Below are 17,916 nucleotides of genomic sequence, written 5' to 3'. Positions count from 1 at the left end.
CCAGTGTCAAAGGAAATGTTCTATTTATAGAATGCACTTGAAATGTGGTTGTTGATGTTGCCCTAGATACCCTGCCTCCTTTCTTCAGGCAGGCAAGCTCTTATTATCCCCATTTATAGTGAGAAACTGGGAACCAAGAGAGTTCAGGAATTTCACCAAGGTAATAAGGAGAAGGGGAAAAAACATGTGTCTCTGGGCTTTGTACCCAAGATTGTTTTTTCAGACAGCTTGCCTCAGTTCTCCCTTACGAGCCTGCGACAAGCTTTCCCACCACAAGCGCTAACTTCTGGCAATGGGCAATACTTGTAATGAATAATCCAACTGAGACAGCGTTCAGTCTGAGATGCTTATCTGTTCTTTTTGAATCAACACCGAAAGCAAATGAAATAGAATTGCTTCCCACAGACTTCCTGAGTCTGAGCCATACAAACACCTGAAGGTATTTTTTTCAACCGAAGGACAAAGTTTGTGAGGGTTGCTGGGCATGTTAAGTCACAATGAATAAGTTCAAGTGAAATAGGAAATCAGCATGTTCACAGCTTGCCCTTCCTAAACCTTGAAGAGGTTGAACTTTGTCTTCTTAGCCCACGGACCTCCTTGTTTGGCCTGTAGGATGGCATGGTGTAATAAAAGGCACAGATGAGATTTCTAGGATTAAATTAAAAAGGGGGTTGGTTCTGGGATATCTGCCATTCCCATGGCAACTTTGAATAAGTTACTTCCTCAGTTGCAAACAATAAGGATTTATGTGAGGATGAATTTATGTCATGCGTGATGGTGCCTGGAAGAGAAAAAAATTGACACCAGCCTTCTTTTCTTCCTTCTCACCTCTCCATTGTCCAGTGTCGTCATTCTCTGAGCTTCCTATCCCTTATAAAATACATGGGGTATTAAATGCTTTCACCATAAAGTATCATAACTAACTAGGGGGTTCAATATTGAATTTTTACAGGAATGTCCTTATTTAACAGGGAACTAAAATCTAATGTCTAAGGAATGAAATTACAATCATAAAATGGAACCTGATTTAGTTATAGAAACTCAGCCATGCTAAACATCATTTCTCACAAAATGGAGCCAAGGTCTCTTGGAGAAATGGATGATTCCAGGACAGGGACAGGAAATCACAAAGGAAATCTGGAACCTCTTGTCCCAGGAAGTACAGAAGTACTTAAAAAACAGGGGAGGTATTCAGAAAGGACCAGCTTGAAGGGGTTCCCACTGGGTTAAACTGGGACAGTTTGATGATTAAAATGAGTAGTGACAAGAATGGATTATATCACATCGGATAAAAATAAATATATGAATCCATATTTACACTTAAAAATTAAAGGTGGGTAAGGACAGAAGAGGAAAACTATTTTTTATTATTAACAAAACCCAGAATAATAGCAACTAATAGATGTAAAAGGAATAACAGAAATAGAAAATCACCATTTTATGACCATCACAGTAATAATTAATTCAGGCAGTAATTAACATGGATGCTAAAAGCATTGTGTGATAAACTTTTGAGGAACCATATATTCAGTCACAAATAACTTATTAATTACAATGGGAGAAATATCTTTATAGTGGAGAAATCTAATGGACACCAACCTAACCAAATGATCCAATTTAACATCTCCCATAATTGGACAATCCAATACCATGTTCCCGCCAAAGTGATGCACTGAGCTCACAATATCTCTACTAAACAATATCATGAAATAAATCTGGTCATGAAGAAAAAATCTGACAAATCTTGCTGGACTGGACTATTCAAAAATGTTGTCATGAAATATCACAATACGTACACAGACGTGTGCACGCATGTGCCCAGCTGGGGACCCGACCTTGATTAGAGGAGATAAATGAGACATGGCCATAAACACAAGGCCATATGTTTGAGTGACTCCTTGATTTTGGATACTAGAGGGAAAAGAAGGGGGGAAAGGGGTTACAATTAGGTAAATTTAAAGTGGGATTGCATATTAAATAAAATATTAAATTTAAATTTCACAAGTATGATAATTATATATGGTTATCTTAAGAGATGTCCTTATTTTTATAAGATAGACGCTGAAAGTATTTAAGGGTAAAGGATAATTAATTTTGTTACTCTTGAAATATATACATATAAAGAGAAAATGTAACTATAATAAAAAAAAACACTTTGTACATAAAAAAAATAAACTCTTCAAGAGTAGGCCAGTATTTAATCCAAATGGCCAATTTAGGTTTTTTTTTTTTTTTTTTTAGTGTTCAAAACATATTTACTAAATCATTTTGAGGTTGATTTGTAGAAGATAATTTCAGCAAATAAAATGTTTAATGTAAAACTGTGGTATACAATGTACTGGGCTCAAAAAAAAGTCTTATTTACAAGTTAAGGAAGAAAGGAATTTCTCTTAATTAACATAGGTTTCAGAAAAAACATTCTTTATTATTTACTAGCATAATAAAATGGATTTCCTAAGAAAAGTTCAAGTATCCAGTGAAATGTTAAACGGTGAACCAAAAGTGGTTTTCAATCATATTCAGAAAATCTAATATGTTTGCTTGCTTGTTGAGTCTTTGCCAGTCTAATCTTTTCAGCTTTGGTGATTAACTTCTCAGTGCCTCTTTTCTTTTCACGAGGCTGATTAAGTTTGGCCTGCCTATCTACCAAAATCTTCTGCCAATACCTCTGCTCATGATCACCGGAAAGGATCTCGAGATTCCAGGAGTGTTTCTTTTCAATTTCTGTATGTGCGTTTGTAACTGCTTGAGCATCCTCAGGGGTTTTAAATCTAGCATGGCATTCTGTATCTCCTTCTAGCAAGTCCACATAAACAACCTCCGAGATTGCAGCCAAAGTATCCCTGACTTGTTTCCTGCCAGGTAGAGGCTCAGTGCTAACAATCTTCACAATCACGCCACTCACAAACTGGGGTCCTGTTGCATTAACCTTTTCCTGGGGACAACACTCTTCACTGTTGGTTTTTTCATTTTCTATTCCAGAGTTAGGAGGTACTCCGTTTGTTTCCATTTTTGACTCAGATTTCATTTGGGATATTGTTTTTTTTAAAGAAGCCATGCTGGCCTTTTGCAGTGCTAAATACTCTTTTTTCAAATCCATCCATTCGCTCTTTGAAAGTACTCTTAATGGTATAACCTCTTCTCCCATTTTATGCCTCTCTTTGTGTTTTTTCTTATGCTTCCTCTTTGCTTTTAAAAGGGATCCATCCTTTACGTCTCCCGTGTCTTTTTCCTCTTCAGTAGAGACTTCTACATCTTAAAATGTCAGAAGACTAGTTTTAGATTATTATTTTTAATTTTAGATAAAAATTAAGCTTTAATTTGTCAGTCAATACCTTTGTTTTCTTTGGGAACTTCTACATCTTCTGTTTTAATAGTGTCTTTCTGCGTCATTTTCTTTACTTTTGACCTGGGAGTTGGGTGTTCTGCTTCTTCAGAGATACTTCTCTTCCTCTTCCCCGTTCTGACTGTAGGTAAGCTGGATACTTCTGCTCTTTCCCGTTTTTTCTTTTTCTTTGACGGTGGCTTCTGGGGTTCAGTAATTTCTACTTCAGATCCCTCAGATGCGGTCCTGGTTCTTTTCATTTTCCCAATGCTCTCCTTACTCGCGTCAATACTGGACTCTTTGGTCTGGATATTGTCTTCTTTCTTCATTCGGCCTTTCTTCTTCTTTTTCTTTTTCTTTTCTGATGTTCCAAGGACAGGAATGGGCTTATTTTTTACTGTCTTAGGAAATATGCCAGGTTTTCTTGGTGCTTCTTCTGGTGGGTTGTTAAGAAACTCAATAGCTTTTGCTGCTTGTTCTTTTGTTTCAAATTCCACAAAGGCAAATCTTCAGAAAAATCATGTGAAGTTAGGGGCACCTGGGTGGCCCAGTCAGTTGAGCATCCAATTTCTGCTCAGGTCATGACCTCACAGTTCGTGGGTTCGAGCCCCGTGTCAGGCTCCGTGCTGACAGCTCAGAACCTGGAGCCTGCTTCAGATTCTGTGTCTCCTCTCTCTGCTCTCACCCCCCCCCCCCCGCCCCGCTTGCACTTTGTCTCTCTCTGTTTCTCAATGTAAATAAATGTTTAAAAAATTTTCTAAAGAGAAATCATGAAGATTATAAGGAAAATTATGTTTGAAGTTTGAAGTTTACACTTGTGGTGAGCACAGCAAAATATACGGAGCTGCTGAATCACTGTGTTGTACACCTCAAACTAATGTAATATTGTGTGTCAACTACATTTCAATTTAAAAAAGTGTCAAAATATGTTTAAGGTCTCTGAATCATCTATTGTAGTCATTAACCTTCAGTCAGCAGATTCTCTAACAGGTAACAATTAACTTCACTCAACTAGATGGGATGGCTTTGCTTGCCTCACAGTGTTGAACAAAAAGAAAACTGACTGCCTGAAAAAATATTTCTGTAACAAGGGAGACTATACTTACAATAATGACTGAAGAATTATACATGCTATATTTTATTTTGCCATGATTATTTTAAATATCAGTTCTTTTCTTAAAAAATAATTTTAATGTTTACTTATTTTTGAGAGACAGAGACAGAGTGAGCAGGGGAGGCTCCAGGTTCCAAGCTGTCAGCACAGAGCGGACTCAGGGCTCGAACCCACGAATCGTGAGGTCATGACCTGAGCCAAAGTTGGACGCTGAATTGCTGAGCCACCCAGGCACCCCTCTTTAAAAATCACTTCTCACCACAAAACACACACAAAGAACACAAGGTAGTTTGGGAGGCTATGGAAATGTTTAGAACCTTGATTGTGGTGATGCCCGTGTCCAAACTCACCAATATGTATATAGTCAACATGTGCAAATTTCTGTGCACTGATTATACTTCACTAAGGCTTAAAAAGGACATTCTGACCCCATACCCCCAGGAGAATTCTCCTGTTTATATCTGGAAAGAGATTTTCTGAAGTATTCAGCTTGTTACATAAGCTTGGGGATGCATCAGTTTTTTCATCTATAAAATAGAAAGTATTATTACCTTGTCAGATTGTTAAGGATAAATAAATGAGCACAGATGGAGCCCTTCGAACAGTGCATAACACCTATTAAATACTCGATAAACTTTAGGTGGCGTTGATAGCCTCAGGATTGGGTGTCTTCTTGGTTACCAGTTATGTTCATATAAAACATTATCAAAGTGTGAAGTCCCCTACTTTAATGAAACATGCAGCTTCTCTTTTTCTCTGTATAAAGGCTAAGCTCTGATCAGTTTTTGGTTGTTTGATTGTTTGTTTTTTATTTTATTTTTTTTTTACAATCTCTGGAAAATATTTCCAAATTGCCATATTACCAAATGTTTGTTTATCTGGTTAAGTAATTTCAAAAATTCCAGTAGCCACCTACTACTGTTGGTATTTTCTACAACTGCTCATATTAACAAACCCTTCACACATCTTTCCTGGCTCTTCCTTCTTTGTTCTTACAGCCCACTTACTATTGCTCATGGTTAGGTAGCCCCTCTTCTTCCCTCCTTAAATGACCCAACCATTTCTTCTTTCTAGGAGTTTGGTATTTTAAGATAGATTATGTTATGTATAAGTTATACTATGTAACACATGGAGAGAGGGAGCAAGATACATTTCCTCCGGCAAATATCACCTTAATATATTTTCAGTTGATACATGTGTAGAGGTTTCAGAATCCTGTGTTTGGTTAGCCACAGTGGATTCAAATACAGTTTTCTCAGGCCGTAATAACATATAAACAGTATTCCTAACACAGAGTTCCCTATCCTCTTTAGAACTCATTCTCTTCTTATTTCTGTGAATCTTGTCTCAAGAACATGATTCTGTTCACTTTCCATTTATATAGATTAAAGATTTCGTTTTGAAATATTAAATTTCAATACCCTTGGAAACAACAGAAGGTACCTTAGGCAGTTATTCTGTGTAGTTAGATTTTACTTGTTTTTTAGAGACAAACATCTGTGGATTAAATGATTAGCCACTCTGTGTCAGTGTTTGGCCTTTATTTTAAAAATCTGCTTACATGGATTAGAAGGATTTTTGTACATAAAAAATAGGTCACCAATGGAATAACGAGAATGGATCATCTCTCTAACAGAGTGCAAAATGATGACATGTCTTGTGATTCACTTAAACTGAAATTTGAAGAACAGAATTTATGTTTCAATGATACTTTAGATTGGTTACATTATTAGTACATTTTATTAAATGTTTATTTCTATTATTGTTTTTAAGTATATGAAAATATACATCTTTTTATTAATTTTTTCCTATCTAAGTAACTTTAAGACAAGATAAAATAATTATTTCCAATTTTATTTCACTTAGAGGTGGATTTAACTTATTTATTTATTTACTTACTTATTTATTTATTTATTTATTTATTTTAGAGAGAAAGGCAGCGTTAGCAGGGGAGGGTCAGGTCAGAGAGAGAGAGAGAGAGAGATACAGAATCCGAAGACAGGCTCCAGGCTCTGAGCTAGCTGTCAGCACAGAGTCCGTCGTGGGGCTTGAACCCATGAACTGCAAGATCATGACCTGAGCCAAAGTCAGACGCTCAACCGACTAAGCCACCCAGGCGCCCCTGGATTCAACTTTTTTTAATGTTTATTTTTGAGACACATACACACATACACACACACACAGAGAGAGAGAGAGAGAGAGAGAGAGAGAGAGAGAGAGAGAAAGCATGAGTGGGGGAGGGAAAGAGAGAGAAAGAGAGAGGGAGATGCAGAATCTGAAGCAGGCTCCAGGCTCCGGGCTGTTAGCACAGAGCCCGATGCTGGGCTCACACCCACAAACTGTGAGATCATGACCTCAGCCGAAGTTGGATGATTAACCCACTGAGCCACCCCGGCACCCTGGGGTGGAATTGAATATGTCTAATAAATAAAATGGTTATGTTAATTCAACTCAATAAATGGCAAACTAAACATCCCTTTCCATCAGCTTATACTACAAGCTATAATATTATCCTGTGCTGTGATTATCTTTTTGTCATTTTTGTTTCCAGGTATTTCAGTCTTAAATTCTCCAAGGTGGTATTTGCTCAGTTATTTGGCACCAGGCCCCTATATGAAATTATGGGTGGGACTACAACTCCTTTCCATTTTGGAGTTTTTTCAGTGTAAAAAACAAGAATGCCAACAGTTTTCCTCTGTGACCATCTTAACTTTGCAGTTACACTCTTGCCACAGTTAGAGATGCCTGTCGGTTTCTGACACCACGCTTTCCCATTCTGAGTGATGGCATAGCAACTCCACCAAAAATGTCGGTGGATGCCGTTCAGAAGATAGCGGGATGGGATCCCCGCATCCCCAACATCTGCGAATGCTGTTGTGAATGGCCTTGGTTGCCACACCACCTTCCAGAACAGCTCACAACCAGGGATCCAGCAGCATGGAGGCAGAAAGACTGACCCTTTTTCATCCAAACTCAGACAACCTGGAAGGGCTCCTCTGGCTTCAGAGCTCCCCAGGGGTTGGTTGAAACTTTCATTAGGACTGCAACACAGCCTACTTTCTCCCCCTGTGCACTTCGGCTTCCAATCCTTCTCCTCCAAACCCCAAGCTCTCAATTCCCAAGACTGCTTCTTAATAAACCTCCTGCCTGCTAACCTGTCTCAGAGTGTACCTCCTGAAATGTGTCTGTATAGTGTAATTTTAAAATCCCTTATACTATGGATGTACATGACCCAGTAGCAGAGATGCCTTCACCCTTAATTCAAACTTCTCCATTGAAATCTTCAAATAATTTCTCTTTGAGCAGCCCCACCAGGTTAGTGTTAACACTGCTTGCAAGTACTGAACTAATATGTACTAAAAGGCAGTTTCACTAAGTGATATAAAACTTTCGTAAACTTAAGTCTATAAAGGTGCCAGAAGCAAAATTCTCAGTGTCCTATACAGTCTCCGAGTAAGCATTAGTTTCATAACAGGACTCAGTTCCTGGCCAGTGTGTGGAATAGATAAGTATTTCCTTTTATGCAGTGGGAAGCAGGCCACGGTCTTGATCCTCTGCCTCTAGACTCTGTCCAAATAGGAACCCAGCTGGAAAATATCTATGGAGATGAAATCTGTCCCAATCTCATCACCTAAAAGTTCAGACCTACTGAGTATCCAAGTCAATTCTGTCCAAGACTTTCTTTTTTATTAGAAAGCCAGGGCTTACCTATAGTGTTTGCAATTGGTCTTGCTTCCCTAAACCCAGTACAGTAGTTTGAAGTGCTACACACTCCTGCCCACTGGGATCGCAGGCCTAAGAACAAGTAGCAGGTTTTTTTTTTTAATGTTTATTTTTGAGAGAGGGAGAGAGAGAGAGAGATCATGTGAGCAGGGCAGGGACAGAGATAGGAAGACACAGAACCTGCAGCAGGCTCCAGTCTCTGAGCTGTCAGTGCAGAGCCTTATGCAGGGCTTGAACGCACAAATCGTGAGATCATGACCTGAGCTGAAGCGGGACACTTAACCGACTGAGCCACCCAGATGCCCCGAAGCAGTTTTACAGTGTCAATTTTTTTTTTTTTTGTCACCATTTCTCTTCCCTAGAACTCTAACTAGGGCTTGTAAATCTTTTCCAGGGCCTAGACACTATCATTCCAAAGTCTCTCTCAGATTCTGAAAATTATCAATCTAGAAGTGTCTGCTGTTGTGTTTAACTGCCCATGGACCTTGATGCTGATTGAATGTAGCCTGAGTCTGCTATAGTTCTTTGGATACTGTGGGCTGCAGGCCCCTCCTACAGGTTATCATCTAGAATTAACCCCTATCTATGGTGGATCTTACATCATTCTGGCTTCTTCTATCTCTCTGTTGCTGAGATCTGGCCTATGTTGCCATTCTCTTTTCTCTCCTTCCTTCTTCCCTTCTTCCTTCTGTGTCTAAAGCATCTGTAGGATTTCTGTTTGGGGGACTGTGGGAGTTACAGCTGCACCAAAGCAATGCTATAAGAATCCTGTGGGGGAGGGGAGCAGGGGCAATAATTTGCTTCAGGAATAAGTGCTTCCCTCGTGAGATCCACTTGTACCATTTGTGGCTGGTATGATCACTCTACTAGAGTGGCTGCTATGCCTAAATATCTAGATCAGTGCCTGTCCAGGCCACAGTTTTCCTCTAGCTGATATATACTCTCAGCCATTCAAGCTATCCAGGTATCAGCAGGGGAAACCTATGATGTCTCCACCCCTTTTCACCATCACTTGTGCAAGGCACAGATTTTCTCTTCACAAGTAGAGCCTACTACAGTTCTATTTTGAGAATACCTAATCAGGGATTCTCTTTTATCGTTTCTCCATCTACTTATTGCCCAACTCAGTTAAAAAAATTTTTTTTAATGTTTATTCTTCAGAGAGAGAGAGACAGAATGCGAGCTGGGGAGGACAGAGAGGGAGGGAGACACAGAACCCAAAGCAGGCTCCAGGCTCTGAGCTGTCAGCACGGAGCCCAGTGCAGGGCTTCAACTCATAGACCGTGAGATCATGACTAGAGCCAAAGTCAGACACCTAGCCCATTGAGCTACCCAGGTGTCCCTTAGCCCAATTCAGTTAAAATCTCATCCCAACCCTTCTTTTTCTCTCTTAGGTGTTTGTTTCTTATTTTACTTTTATTTTTAATTGTTTTTAGTTTAATTAAAAAGGTAATATTTGTTCACTTTGATGGAATTGGAAAATAATTATTAATAATCGTGAATATATGCTGATAATATTTTAATATATTTACTTTGTTGCATGAGTGAAAACAAGCATGCACACACAGACATACACATACCGAAGACATACACAATGTCTATAATAGCTAAAATGTATTGAGCAACTATTATGAGCTAGGATATCTGTTAAGCATTTTACATGCATTTGATTTTCACAGCAACCATGTGAAATTACATGGAGAAAATTGTTTTTATTTTTGTCTGCAGGCATCTAGCTCTCCCACCCTCCATCTACCCATGATTTCACCTTGGGTCTGCAGTACTGATGGGACAGACCATCAGGGGGCTCACGCTGTTCCTGGAAAAGGGCTGGACACATATCCCATGACAGGCTAATTGGATGCCCTCTCTGGAACTTGAGCCTTGAATAGAATGACTCAGAAAAACTTAGCAACTATTTAAGCATATTCATTTAGGTGGTGTTCTCCTGAAAAGGCTTCCATGGTTTCGTAACCTAGATCTAATAAGTGGCTCTGGGACCTGCTTTTGCCCATGCTGGGTTCTTCAGATATTCCTCTGAGTCTTTAAGATTTTTCATTCCCTTGCAACAACATTTTTTTCTTTCTTTTCTTTTTTTTTTAATTTTTTTAATGTTTTATTTCTAGGAGAGAGAGAGAGAGAGAGAGAGAGACAGCGTGAGCAGGGGAGGGTCAGAGAGAGAGGGAGTCACAGACTGAAACAGGCTCCAGGCTCTGAGCTGGCAGTCAGCACAGAGCCCGACGTGGGGCTCGTACCCACGAACCGCGCGATCATGACCTAAGCGAAAGTCGGACGCTTAACCGACTAAGCCACCCAGGCACCCCTACAACATTTTTTTTCTAAATATAAAGCTACCCAGGTTTGATTTCTTCTACTTATCACCAAAAAATCCCTAACCAATATAGAAATACTCAGAAATATACAAGTATTATTTTACTTTGCAGAGACTGAAACTGAGGCTTACTGAAATAAAGTGATTTGCTCAAGATCACCTACGTAATAAGAAATCATATTGTCTCCAAAACGCTCAAGTCTGTGCTTAATTTTAACCAAATCTCTTTTCAGCCTCCCTCTGTACAGATACACAGGTGTGTGTGTGTGTGTGTGTGTGTGTGTGTGTGTGTGTGTGTGTGTATTCTTACATGTATTATTCCACATTAAAATCTGGCCATATTCTTACTTTGCAGGGCACATGCACCCCAATGTTTATGGCAGCACTATCAACCGTAACCAAATTATAGAAAGAGCCCAACTGTACATCAACTGATGAATGGATAAAGAAGATGTGGTATATATATATGCAATAGAATATTATTCAACAATTGAAAAGAATGAAATCTTGCCATTTGCAACAACATGGATGGAACTAGAGTGTATTATGCTAAGCGAAATAACTCATAGAAAGACAAATATATGATTTCACTCATGTGGAATTTAAGAAACAAAACAGCTAAACATAGGGGAAGGAAAGGAAAAATAAGATAAAAACAGAAAGGGAGGCAAACCATAAGGGACTCTACAGAGAACAAACTGAGAGTTGCTAGAGAGAGGGTGGGTAGGAAGATGGACTAAATGAGTGATGGGCATTAAGGAGGACACTTGGGATGTTATATGTTAAGTGATGAGTCCCTGGGTTCTTCTCCTGAAACCAATACTATGCTGTATGTTAACCCATTATTCTAATACCTAGATATCATCAAAATTACTATTAATGTTTTGGTTTATTTTGTTCAGTCTTTCTCTCTCTCCTAGTATATATAAATATGCTCACATGCATACACAAATAGGATCCTTACATAAATTTTAGATTATATTAAACATATAATGGGGAGAAAGAAAGAGAGGGAGAGACCCATACTGTACATACAGATTTCTATCATCAATTTTATCACTGAATATTATTCTTCAAGCATTATCTGAGTAGTTAAACTTCCTTCCCAGTGTTTTATTTTTTTTAATGTTTATTTATTTTTGAGAGACAGAGAGAGCGAGCATGAGTGGGGAAGGGCAGAGAGAGAGAGAGGGAGACACCGAATCTGAAGCAGGCTCCAGGCTCTGAGCTGTCAGCACAGAGCCTGATGCTGGGCTCAAAATCATGAACCGCTAAATCATGACCTGGGCCAAGGTCAGATGCTTACCAACTGAGTCACCCAGGCGTCCCACTTCACAATGTTTTAATAACCACAATATATTTCATTGTATGGATATACCATCTTGTATTTAATGACTCCTTTCATTTAATGGCTGTTTCTTTTTTCTTTTCTTTTTTTGCTTCGATAACTAGCACTGCAGTCAACAAATTTGTTGTCTTCTGATTATTTTCTTAGAATAGATTCTAGAAGTGAAATTATTGGCTTAAAGGCTTTGAACATCTTAAAGATTCTTGATATATATTGTCAAAGATTTTTCAGAAAGATTGTATTAATTTACAACCCCACTAGTGTTTAAAAATCAGTTTTATTCAGTGTTCCAAATATAAATGCCAACATTTAGAAATGAAAGTCAACAGTTGGAAAAGGATAGAGTATACTGTATTAGGCATTTCTTTTAATATACTATTTTCTGATTATAAAGTAATAAAAGCTAATTGCAAGTTGAAAAATATAGAAGATTACAGAAAATAACATCCATAAATAAAAATGACAGTTTGATGAACATTTCTTTGCCTTTTGGGTGTGCACATATTAAATACATAAATATTTATTACGTTGAAATCGTATGGCTCATACTTCTGTTTTATATCTAAAACCTTTATCTATTTTATTATCTGTATTTTATATCTAAATTTTTAGTTTAATGTTATATAACATGAAAAGTTTGTATTAGATATTGCCCAAATCATTATTTTTACTAGTTGTCAAGTATTCTATCTTATACATTGACTACAATGTAGTTAACCTTTCTTGCTTATTGGATGTGTATTGATCAGTATATACAGAATTGCAATACATAACATTGCTCATAACCTCTGACTACATTTCTGATTATTTCAGTAGAATTTATGACCAGAAGTGGAATCCTAGAATCATGGGTTTAAATAGTATGGATATTTTAAAGTTTCTTGATAAATATTGATAGAAAACTAGAAAAATTCTTCTAGAATATTTGCTCCAGTTTTGTATGAAAGTTCCCTCACTTTTCTCAACATTATTTTTTGTTGTTTCATTTCAATGTTTCGTGTTTTTTCATTTTTCTAATCTTTTCACATTTGCTTGAATTGTATTTCTTCTTGTCTGAATTCACTGACCCTATGTTTCACATATTTTTTCCAGTAGATCTAGTTTCATGAAGACAACTGAGGATCCTTCCCTAAGGATCTGTTCTCTGCTCCTACAGAGCTCAGAAGGATAACTCAGTTGCCTCCTCTCTCACCCCCATTATTCTTCTTAAATATTCTCAATACTTCAATCATCTGTGACTCTTAGTGATAAGCATATATGATTGTATTAACTCATATTTGCAAAGGGGTTTATAAACTCTTCCACATGCATTATCCGTTTTGCCCCTGTGAGGGAAGCAGTGCAGGTCAGTGTCATTAGCATCATTTTGGAAATGTGGATGTTCGATTCCATAGGAGAGAGTTGTCACAGTGGGGAGTAAAGTCAAGATTCAGACCAGGGTTTCAATTCCTAGATCTTTTCCCTTTCTTTTTCCTTTTCAGTTATGTCATATTACTGATGTTGCTGGTGTCCAGAAATATAAAATGACTCCACATGGGGTAAGAAAGTTCTAGAATAATGTTGAGATTTGATAGCAACTGCAAGTACTGTATTTTTAGACTGAGACTGATTTACATTTGAGGGCTTTTAATTGCAGTTATCCATCCCTTTTAAACTTTCAATGTCTAAATATAAAGACGTGGCAATATAAATGAGCCAGCTGCATTTTTACACAGAGCATGAACTGATGAGTTTATGAATGAGTGAAGTGATGGAAATCAACAGCAAGAGTAAGAATATCCCAACCCATTTCAACAGCCTAAGCCATACATCAGTACCTTGGAGAGCTTCCAACTCTACGCCATCCCCTCCCTCACCAACACTCAGGAAAGACAAGTTTTCAACCGCCAAAGGAAAATCGGAAGCACTGTACCCTCGTATCTTCCATGGTTTTTGAAAACTAAAAAATCATTTCATTTTTCATTTTCCTACCTGAAAACGGTCTTCCCTTCCGCCCCATTTAAAATAAAATTGCCCGTCTCTGTGGTCTTGGGAGCTTATTTCACTTAAGCAGCTTTACGGTATTTCTCCCCCTTAGCAAACACATTTCTTTGCCATGTCTGCAAAGGAAAACGTCCTTTTCCAAGGAGCGACCAGGAGAACCTCAGCTCTCCCTGTCTCTAGTGGTTCTTATTCTCGAGGAGGATCTATCTGCGAAGACACGATGGCCGCACAGTGTGGATCTCCACAGGTGTAGCCACGGGCTGCCCGGCTGCGGAGGAGGAGGCGCGAAGATGCTAGAGCCCGCCCTACTTACGCTGGGGGCCCCGCGGCCTCTTCGGCCCTTGGGACAGCGTGAGCTTCAGCCTCTACGAAGTCCTGCCGCGCACGCGCGCTCCCCGGTCCCCACCGCACCTGCCAGGTCACAAACCCCTTCCCACCCGCTCGCGCTCCCTCCCGGAGGCTGTCTTGTTTCACACTGATTGGTCGGAGCCCAGAGGGTGCGTCCAATCAGCAACCCCTCCTGCGCAACCTATCCCCGCTCTTCCCGCCCCCTCCCGCCCCGCACGCCCCTCTCGGGCACCGACTTTCTTTGTGACTGGTGCGCGCCCTGGTCACTCAGTGCGGCGGGGAGAGGTGTGCGAGAGCGGGAAGGGGGGGGGAGTGGGCGGGGCGGGAGGGGACGGGAAGGGGCAGGAGGGGGCGGGGCTCAGGTGCGGAGCCGCGCAGCCGGGCCAGCCCGGGGAGGGGGCGAACGGCTGAGCGGGGCGGAGCGGGAACGGGGGCGGTGGCGAGGAGGGGGTTACGCCGGCGACGTCGGCCGCGCGAGGCTTCGCGCGTGAGCCGCGCGGGCGCTGGGCCTGGCTTCCGAGCTCTCCCGGCCGGCGAGCAGGTCGTCGACGCCGGCTCCCGGAGGAGCGCGGGGAGGAGGGAGGTGTCGGTGTCCGCGGGGGCGTAGCAGACGGCGGCCCCGGCCATGGAAGAGACGCAGCCGCTTCCGCAGTCCGAGCTGCCGTTATGCGACAGCCTCATCATCTGGGTGAGTACGAGGGGGCGAGGGGGGCCGCGCGGCCCAGGCGAGTTGCCCGCGGCCCCCGGTTCTCCGCAGGTGAGCCTGAGGCGTAGCCGGGCCACCTGCGCCGCGGACTCGGCGCGTCGCCCTCCGAGTCTCCTGTCGCCCTTGACCACGAGAGTGCCACCTTGCGGGTCGCGAGGCAGGTGTGTCTGTGTGGGTGTGTGGACGTTTGTGTCTGGGGACTGGGGGAAGGTAAAGGGCGCTCTGGAGGTGGGGACGGAGGAGGCTCGTCCTGCTGCCGGGATCTTGCTTGTTTGTGACAGCTGTGGCTGGAGCCAAGCGTCCATCCTCTTTGCTCTTCGCTGCGACTCTCTCGCCTTCTGTCTGCTCAACGGCTTTCCTATACGGACCTTCGTGCCACTGGGAGCGAAGGCCCCTCCGAAAGTCCCCTGCCACCCAAACCACTTTGCTCTGCTTGGACACAGGTGGCCAAGAGGTGCTTTTGGTTCCTGGATCATAGCTCCTCCAGGATCCCAGAACATCCGTTTTTGTAGAAGTCGTCCAGAAGGGATATTTCCTCTTATTTCCTGTGTGGGGAAAAAGATATGTTGGAGGTGGGGGCTCCTATTCCTCTTTTATTACTGTCTCCCCATTCTCCCCTATAGCTGACAGCATTTTCCTTCAAGAAAAAAAAACTTGGGATTTTCATTTGCACTTCGGGCATGTTTGGTATTTCTAATTAACTTGTGTGATATTTGGACAGGCAGGATCTGCCCCCAGTCTTCCTGTCAGTAAAAGGATGTGTCTCACCTTTTGGAGGTGCTCAGCGATCAGAGAGCTGGCAATTCAGGTGTAGCTTCTAACCCACATTGGGCAAGGCTGATGTTTGATGGTCTGTCCACAAGGTGCTTTTGATGGTGCCCATCCCCAAACTAGTTGTTTGGTTGGGTGTACAGAAGCGTGTGCATAATGGAATGTAAACAGACTGGATCAAGAGTCAGTAATTGGTTGATCCGATTCCCTAGCGATTTCCTCATTTGAGTAATTCAACAGAATGAGAAATCAGAGATGGTTTCTGGCTGTGTATGAAGTCTATTGGAAATAACCATAATTTAAAGCAACTTTTACAGTTTAGAGGTAAGTAGCTTGTTACAAGTGGAATGCAGGTATATAGGGTTTCTGAGTTAAAAGCACTTAGCTAAGTGCTCATCTGTATTTTCATTTAGAATAAGTATCGGGATTTAGATGCTGTATTTTAAAACAAGTGACCAATTAAAGGGGGTATCCTAATCTGTTACATTATTGCTCTATAAATATCCGACTTAAGTAGTAAACTTCGTCTTTATGATGTCATTGACTTATATGAGGTGGTAGAAAAATAATTTTCTTGAATTACATTGTAATATTTTAAAATAGTATGTGACTATATCCATTCTTTTAACCAGTATTTATTGAGTTCCTACTTTGTTCAAGGCACTGAGGAAGACATATCAAGAATAATCAAAGAACTTTCCATTTTTTTGTTGGACTGGTTGGCAGAGCTGTGTATTTGTATAATGAGAGGCAAAATTCCTTAACTGCAAAAATGTTATAGATGACAGAGTATAGTAGGTTATTTGCTTCTCCAGTTCTAAGGCTGCGAAGACACTGTGGAGAAAATGGAATTATTGTGCAGATTGTTGCCTTTATAAATGCTCTACAGCTAAATATACTTATTCCCATCACAATGCCCAGCTGTATAAAGACTAAGAACAACCACACAAGTTCCCTTCGCATTTCTCGTTGCAAACCTTTATCGGTACCCTGTTTGAACTTCCAGCTTTTCTCCCCTCAGGAAAATGATCACCTCGTTTTGTTGGCCCTAGCTCTAGATCCCATTCCTTCAAACTTTGCTCTGTATTTCACTTCTTCCCTTCCTTTGGATACTTCCTTTTTACACATAAACTTACTCAAATCTTCCCTGTCTTAAAAAGAGAGAACAAAGGGCCACCACTCCCTGTTAAAACCACACTCTATTTTCCCTTCCCTCTGCAGTCAAATTATTTGTATACTCATCCTTTATACTTGAACTTTCTTTCATTCCCTTCTCAACCCACTGCACATGAGATTCTTTTCTCTAAGGCCTTCACCTACTGGATTTGGCAGACCGTTAACTATTCTGTATTATCTTTATCTTGCTTGATGGTTCTTTTGTGAGATCATCTTCTGCCTCAGTCTCTTGGGTAGCTGTCTCTTGGCTTCTCTTTACCTCTCCAGATGATTCCCACTGAACATTGGTGTCTTACTTTGCCAGTCACTGCACTGTTGATGCCACCTCAGTTCCGCAAGCTTTTCCAAACTCTCCCAATGACCCAGTCCTCCATGCCCACGATGCTGCACTGACTTTCCATTTCTTGAGGAATATGGGCTTCTTAATTATTATTTCCTCTACCCAGAATACTCTATTTCTAGTGAGTGACTGGCTTCTTCTCACCATTCAGTTCTTGGATCTGTTGTCATCTTTCAGAATCAGTAACAGTGAATGACTGACCTGTCCCCCAGTCCTATCCCTCTGTAATCTGTTACCCCCATTCTATGAGTCTGTAACACTTAACACTTTGTGAAGTCAACCTATTTGCTCCTTGGGATCAGAGCCCCTGTATGACCTGTTTTCTGCTCTATCCCCAGGAACAACAGCTGGCTAGGATCTCTAATACAGCATTGAATCAAAGTGGTGATAGTCAGTATCCTTGTCTTTGGTCGTGACCTCAGAGGCCAATATTTCACCATTAAGTATGTAGGTTCTTATGGATACCTGGGGTAAACTCTTAACTGTATAATAGAGGATTGATGGATTTCAGCCTGTAGAAATCAGGGCAAGTGAATTTTCTAGACACAGGAAAGAACCCCTGGGAGTAATGTAAATGGTCTCCTTTGGCAGTAGATCGAAAAGCGGTAGGGAAGACACATCCTTGTCATGATATGTCTCATCTCTTAATGTGTTCCCTTCCACAGTAAGTAATGTTACATGTTGAGGGGATGTAGTGGGAGATATAAGATTAAAAAGTTATGATGGGGTAAGTAATGGAAGTGAAAAGAC

At 40.8% G+C, this 17,916-nt stretch overlaps 2 protein-coding genes across 2 annotated transcripts in view; one reads left to right on the top strand and one right to left on the bottom strand.

Annotated features, from left to right (window-relative positions):
- Window positions 1–2,400: 2,400 nt before the first annotated feature.
- LOC120235652 (la-related protein 7-like) lies at window positions 2,401–14,800 on the bottom strand. The gene is made up of 4 exons (XM_039238052.1): window positions 14,562–14,800; window positions 14,139–14,300; window positions 3,336–3,832; window positions 2,401–3,255 (listed from the first exon to the last, which is right to left on the bottom strand). The coding sequence occupies exons 1-4, from the start codon at window positions 14,798–14,800 to the stop codon at window positions 2,510–2,512; spliced, it is 1,644 nt and encodes a 547-aa protein (XP_039093983.1). The 3' UTR covers window positions 2,401–2,509.
- HOOK1 (hook microtubule tethering protein 1) overlaps window positions 14,654–17,916 on the top strand; it is a 69,410-nt gene continuing 66,147 nt past the window's right edge. Inside the window, exon 1 of the mRNA XM_039238857.1 lies at window positions 14,654–14,861. Coding sequence (XP_039094788.1) covers window positions 14,799–14,861 — 63 coding nt within the window. The 5' untranslated portion in view covers window positions 14,654–14,798. The remainder of the gene's footprint in view (window positions 14,862–17,916) is intronic.

Source organism: Hyaena hyaena, unplaced genomic scaffold (genome assembly GCF_003009895.1).
Source record: "Hyaena hyaena isolate Hyena2069 unplaced genomic scaffold, ASM300989v1 scaffold_5, whole genome shotgun sequence".
Taxonomy (NCBI): domain Eukaryota; kingdom Metazoa; phylum Chordata; class Mammalia; order Carnivora; family Hyaenidae; genus Hyaena; species Hyaena hyaena.
Note: the sequence above shows the minus strand (reverse complement) of the source record. Positions and strands in the feature narration are given on the sequence as shown.

Coding starts and splice junctions, on each gene's coding strand:
- LOC120235652 (XM_039238052.1), bottom strand. CDS start 14,800: ATGGCCGGGGCCGCCGTCTGCTACGCCCCCGCGGACACCGACACCTCC. Junction 14,301..14,561: donor GCCGTTCGCCCCCTCCCCGG/GCTGGCCCGGCT, acceptor CCGACCAATCAG/TGTGAAACAAGACAGCCTCC. Junction 3,833..14,138: donor GAGGCCGCGGGGCCCCCAGC/GTAAGTAGGGCG, acceptor ATTTTTCTGAAG/ATTTGCCTTTGTGGAATTTG.